Raw genomic sequence first — 6,510 nt, 5'->3', positions numbered from 1 at the left:
GCTCACTGCAGCCTCTGCCTCCCGGGTTCAAGCAATTCTCCTACCTCAGCCTCCTGAGTAGCTGGGATTACAGGCATGTGCTACCATGCCTGGCTAATTTTTGTATTTTCAGTAGAAGTGGGGTTTCACCATGTTGGCCAGGCTGGTCTTAAACTCCGGACCTCAGGTGATCTGCTCGCCTCAGCCTCCCAAAGTGCTAAGATTACAGGCATAAGCCACCGTGCCTGGCCCAGAGACATTTTTGACTCTTGCAATTGGCAAGTGGGTAGAGGCTAAACAGCACAGAATGGACAGACCAATTCTCCACAAGAAAGAATTTTCTGGTCCAAAATGTCAATGATCCTGAGATTGAGAAAACCTGCTTTAACTTTCAGATCATCTAAAATGACAGAATCATCATTAATCAACCAGGAAAACCAATTTGATTTTAAATTGCTTTTTGTTATTTAGATCTTAGCATGGGTTGAAAGCAAAAAGTATGAAGATTTTTCGTATGTAAACTGAGCTAGATAATTGGGATTTGACTACAATAACAAATATAACTTTAACGTAGTCAGGGCTGAAGTGTGTGCTCAGACAAGAAGTAATTTTACATATGTTTTACTCTCACAACTATGGGCATTACTATTGCTAAGGTAATTAATGCCAAATAAAAATGACTTTACCAAGGTCACAGGAATAAGTGTGAGCGGAGATGGGGCTAGAAACAAGGTCCTTGATTTTAGCTCAGTGTTCTAGCCACTCTCCTGCCTCCAAATTACCTATTGGCAGCTGTGAAATGCTGCTTGACAGCCATGAGTAAGACCATTGGTTTGGAAGGAACATCACATTGCTGTTCTTAGGAGAGTCCCTGGGTGTGTGGCAGGTGTACAAAGTATGCTCTTTCTAATTATGAGCCTCTGTGGAGGAGAGTAGAGCATGACACTGGAACAGTTTGTTCCTTCACCTGGTTCAGTCTCCCTTCCTCTCTGTGTGTCACTTAGGGAAAGACCAGCCAGCCACCCAAGGCAAAGTCATCAAAGCTCTTCCCCATGGTGAAAAATACGATGGACATGGAGTGATGAGGCTTTAAGAGTGACAGGAACTAAGGAGGGAATTAGAGGAATGGAAGTTGAAGCTGATGGGGAAATAGTATTAGCATTTAGACATGAATCTGGATTTCAGTTAAGACATCTTAAAAGTGAGAAATAGAAGAATCAAAATGAAAGCACAGAGGAGATTTTGATAAGAGGGGGGATTTGCAATTGTTAAAGAGGAAGAAAATGAGGAAAGATATTAAGAGGTTTTCTGTAGAAAGAAAGAGATGGGGTTAAAATATTATTTTATTTACATTAAAAAACTCACTTATGGTCAGGCACGGTGGCTCACGCCTGTAATCCCAGCACTTTGGGAGGCTGAGGCAGGCGGATCACAAGGTCAGGAGTTTGAGACCAGCCTGGCCAATATGGTGAAACCTCATCTCTACTAAAAATACAAAAATTAGCCAGGTTTGTAGTCCCAGCTGCTTGGGAGCCTGAGGCAGAAGAATCGCTTGAACCTGGGAGCGGAGGTTGCAGTGAGCTGAGATAGTGCCACTGCACTCCAGCATGGATGACACGGTAATACTCCGTCTCAAAAAAACAAAAAACAAAAAAACACCCTCATTTATCTAGTGCTATTTCCTAGTTGCTTTACAAATACTCTTTAAAACCTCATAGTCACTTTATGAGGCAGGTACTATTATCATGTTGATCTTACAGATAAGGAAACTGAGGCACAGCAGGGTTGAATAGCTTACTTAAGGTCACACAGCTGAGAAGCAGCAGGACTAGTATTCAAAATCAGGCAGCCTGGCTTTGGAATTGTGCTTTTTTTTTTTTTTTTTTTGAGATGGAGTCTCACTCTGTAGCCAGGCTGGAGTGCAGTGGCGCAATCTCAGCTCACTACAACCTGTGCATTCTGGTCTCAATTCTCCTGCCTCAGCCTCCCAAGTAGCTAGGATTACAGGCACACGCCACCATGCCCAGCTAATTTTTGTATTTTTAATAGAGATGGGGTTTCACTATGTTGGCCAGGCTGGTCTTGAACTCCTGACCTCGTGATCTGCCAGCCTCAGACTCCCAAAGTGCTGGGATTACAGGCATGAGCCACTGCGCCCAGCCAGAATTGTGCTCTTAACTACTGTGCTGTGCTACCTTTCTGGTCAAAATTCAGAAGTGGAGAGAACCGTATGTTTTAGAAGTAGGGAGTAACAGTTGCTAGAAAGCTTATGGGAGGCAGAATGGGTCAGATTTAAGTGTCTGGATGGCAAGTCTAAGAAAGGTAGAAAGGAGTTAGGTTGAAATTTCACTGGGAATAATTTTTTATAATGAGGGTAAAGTTAGGGGAAAAGACCATCATTTTGTAGGGACAAAGCCAATGTTGCCCCCAAATACCCTCTTTGGCACATGTCCCCAGATCCATCATGGAGCAGAGGAAGTGAGAGGACTAGAGAGGGACATCCAAGAGCACAACTTACAAAAGGCAGGATGTGGACAAAGGAAAATGTCTCAAGGAAGGGACAGTCTGCATCAGGGCTGTGTAGGGACCTTCCACAATTGTCACCAACATGCCAACATACCAACACGTGCCAATTGTGGGTGATAAACCAGGGGACAAGAAGGACTAATAAATTCAGAGTGTGAGTGATGACAACTTGAGTAATTACGATTGCTATAATGATGTAGGTCATGAAGGATTCTTTTTTTTTTCTTTTTGAGACACAGTCTCACTCTGTTGCCAGGCTGGAGTACAGTGGCATGATCTCAGCTCACTGCAACCTCTGCCTCCCAGGTTCAAGCGATTCTCCTGCATCAGCCTCTCAAGTAGCTGGGACTACAGGTGCATGCCACCAAGCCCAGCTAATTTTTGTATTTTTAGTAGAGACGGGGTTTCACCATGTTGGCCAGGATGGTCTCAAACTCCTGACCTCAGTGATCCACCCGCCTCAGCCTCCCAAAGTGCTGGGATTACAGGTGTAAGCCACTGCACCCGGCCTGGATTCTTAACCTGAGGTTTGTGGACCCCCAAGGGGTCTGTAGATAATATTTGGGGATATATGTGAAGTTATGTCGGAGAACTTATATCTTTACTTCACTAACCTCTTTAGCATTTCCTTCAATTATGAATGTTGGCAACAAACCACAGTAGTATCAGCAGAACTTGACTTTGTCACCAGTAGAAATCACAAACATTTCTATATACATTACAATTGCTAAGGAGATCTTGAAATATTAGTTACATTCATCACTACTTTGAAATTATGGTAGTTATTAGACCCATATTATTAAATAACAGAATTTTGGTATTTTTGATATTTAGATAACTGTATTTCAATGTAACTGGTTTTCCTTATAATCCTGCTTATTTTATGCATTAAAAAATTATTTGACCAAGACCATTTACTAGGTGAAGACAATCTCTTTAACAAATTGTTCTGGGAAAATGGAATATCTACATGTAAAAGAATAAAGCTGGACCTTTACCTTACACTATATACAAACATTACTTCAAAAAGGATCAAAGACCTAAATTTAAAAGCTAAAACTATAAAATTCATAGAAGGAAACATAGATGAAAATATGCACCATCTTGGCCCAGAGCAGTGGCTCATGCCTGTAATCCCAGCACTTTGGGAGGCCGAGGCAGGCAGATCATGTGAGGTCAGGAGTTCGAGACCAGCCTGGCCAATTTGATGAAATCCCATCTCTACTAAAAATACAAAAATTAGCCGGGCATGGTGGCGTGCACCTGTAGTCCCAGATACTCAGGAGGTGAGGCAGGAGAATTGCTTGAACTTGGGAGGTGGAGGTTGCAGTGAGTGGTGGAGATTGCGCCACTGCAAAAAAAAAAAAAAAAAAGAGCAAGACTCCGTCTCAAAAAAAAAAAAAAAAAAAAAAAAAAGAAACAAAAGAAAATATGTATGATCTTGAATGATCTTGAATTTGATAATAGTTTCTTAAATATGGCACCAGAAGTCCAGGCAACAAAAGAAAATACAGATAAATTGGATTTCATCAAAATTAAAAACTTTTCTACATCAGCCAGGTGCAGTGGTTCACACCTGTAATCCCAGCACATTGGGAGGCTAAAACGGGCAGATCACCTGAGGTCAGGAGTTTAAAACCAGCCTGGCCAACTTGGGGAAACCCCATCTCTATTAAAAATACAAAAATTACCTGGGCGTGGTGGCATGTGCCTGTAGTCCCCACTACTTGGGAGGCTGAGGCAGAAGAATCGCTCAAACCCGGGAGGCAGAGGTTTCAGTGAGTGGAGATTGTGCCATTGCACTCCAGCCTGGACAACAAGAGTGAAACTCCATCTCAACAAAACAAAACAAAACACCAAAAAACTTTTCTGCATCAAAGGACACTATCAACAGAGTGAAACCTACAGAATGGGAGAAAATATTTACAAATTATGTAAGATTTACAAACATATATCTGATAGAAGTTTAATATCCAGAACATATGAAGAACTCCTATAACTCAACAACAAAAAGACAACCTAATTTTACAAAGGACAAAGGAAATGAATAGACATTTCTCCAAAGAAGATATATAATTAACCAATAAACACACCAAAAGATACTCATCATCTTTAGTCATCAGGAAAATGCAAAACAAAAGCAAAAACAGAAAACCACGATGAGCTATCATTTCATACCTAATAGGTTGGCTATAATTAAAAAAATGGAAAATAACAAATGTTGGAGAGGACATGGAGAAATTGTACATTGCCAGTGAAAATGTAAAGTGGTGCAGCTACTGTGGAAAACAGTTTGGCAGTTCCTTAAAAAGTTAAATTTACCACAGATTTATGATGTGATTCAACAATGCTAGTCCCAGTTATATCCCTAAACAGATTCAAACAGATCTCCTGTGCCAATGTTCATGGCAGCATTATTTACAGTAGCCTAACGGTGGTAGAAACAACTCAGATGTCCATTAATGAATGGATAAACAAAATGTGGTATATAAATACAAGAGAATATTATTCAGCCATAAAATGAAATGAACTTCTAATACATGCTACAATAGGGATGAACCTTGAAAACATTACACTAAGTGAAAGAAGTCAGACACAAAAAGACAAACATATTGTATGATTCTACTTAAATGAAATAGCTAGAATAGGCAAATTTGTAGAGACAGAAAGCAGAAGAGAGGTTACTTGGGCTGAGGGGAGGGGAAATGGGGAATTATTGCTTAACAGAATTTCTGTTTGAGGTGATGAAAAAATTTTGGAAATAGATAGCGGTGGTGGTTGCATAACATTGCGAATGTCAATCATGCCACTGAATTGTATATTTAAAAATGGTCAAAATAGCCAATTTTATGTGAGACGTATTTCACTGCAATAAAAAACATTTTAAAAATTATTCTGAAAGAGGGTGATTAACTTTATCAGACTGCTAGGAGGTTCAAAGCACACAAACAGGCTAAGAGCCCCTGAACTGCAGGACCTAGCTAGTCACAGTGGGTCTCAGAGGTGGTAGTGGTAGATTCTACCTTGGTGACCATGAGTACCACCGTGTGGGCCCTGCTGGATATGAGACTAGAAGAATCTCATTCCCCTACCATTCATCTGTCTTATTTATTTATTTATTTTGAGACGGAGGCTTGCTCTGTTGCCCAGGCTGGAGTGCAGTGGCGCAATCTCGGCTCACTGCAACTTCCGCCTCCCAGGTTCAAGCAATTCTCATGCCTCAGCCTCTTGAGCAGCTGGAATTACAGGCACGTGCCACCACACCCAGCTAATTTTTGTTTTTTTTAGTAGAGACGGGGTTTCACCATGTTGCCCAGGTTGGTCTAAACTCCTGGACTCAAGTGATCTGCCTGCCTTGGCCTCCTGAAGTGCTGGGATTACAGGTGTGAGCCACTGTGGCTTGCTGGCTGTCTTATTTTTGGTCAGGAGTCTGGTAGTCGTGGTTGATTGAACAATGGAATTATGAAATATCCTCCTTAGATACTGTAGGGACACCCAAGATCTTTATGCCCAGGAAGTTTACAATCAAAAAGGTGCTGCAAGACAAACCACAAAAATGACTGAAGAAAAATTACACAATCAACTACAGGATTCTGATTACAGGAACTCAGACAAGAAAGAGAAGTGGACACCAAAGGAGTCAGGTTAGGTTTCAGTCCTGCCCCGCTCGGTGGCAGCTGAATGATCGGACACACGCACCGGCACTGGACGTGGTGTGTGAAGGTGGTGACGTTGATGTTCATGTTCCCAGATGAGGAGGCTTTCCTTTTGTGTTCCTGTTGAAAGGTCTCCTCATTGTATACTTCACGTTTAACATCATAGGGGAATGAGCTTTGCCTGGACTTAGAGCTGAAGCCAGAGATGGCGCTCCTCTCTAGTTGTGCCATTCCTGGATGAGTGGGAAGAGATCAAATAAAAAAGCATTTTCAGTAATCCAGATCCTCAGCGTATTTTTAAGGAAATAAAATTCCTATATAATAATGTTTTTGTTTTTTTTTTTTGAGA

General features: G+C 41.4%; 1 protein-coding gene across 3 annotated transcripts in view; it reads right to left on the bottom strand.

Moving 5' to 3' along the window:
- Positions 1 to 6,510, bottom strand: part of SLC26A8 (solute carrier family 26 (anion exchanger), member 8) — an 87,666-nt gene that overhangs the window by 74,983 nt on the left and 6,173 nt on the right. For all 3 annotated transcript variants that reach the window (XM_011945363.1, XM_011945364.1, XM_011945365.1), the window contains exon 2: positions 6,205 to 6,394. In XM_011945363.1, the coding sequence (XP_011800753.1) occupies positions 6,205 to 6,392 (188 nt within the window). In that variant the 5' untranslated portion in view covers positions 6,393 to 6,394. The remainder of the gene's footprint in view (positions 1 to 6,204; positions 6,395 to 6,510) is intronic.

This window comes from Colobus angolensis, unplaced genomic scaffold (genome assembly GCF_000951035.1).
Source record: "Colobus angolensis palliatus isolate OR3802 unplaced genomic scaffold, Cang.pa_1.0 Scaffold24, whole genome shotgun sequence".
In the NCBI taxonomy this organism is placed as follows: Eukaryota; Metazoa; Chordata; class Mammalia; order Primates; family Cercopithecidae; genus Colobus; species Colobus angolensis.
The sequence above is the reverse complement of the archived record's forward strand: the minus strand, read 5'-3'. Positions and strand labels throughout refer to the sequence as shown.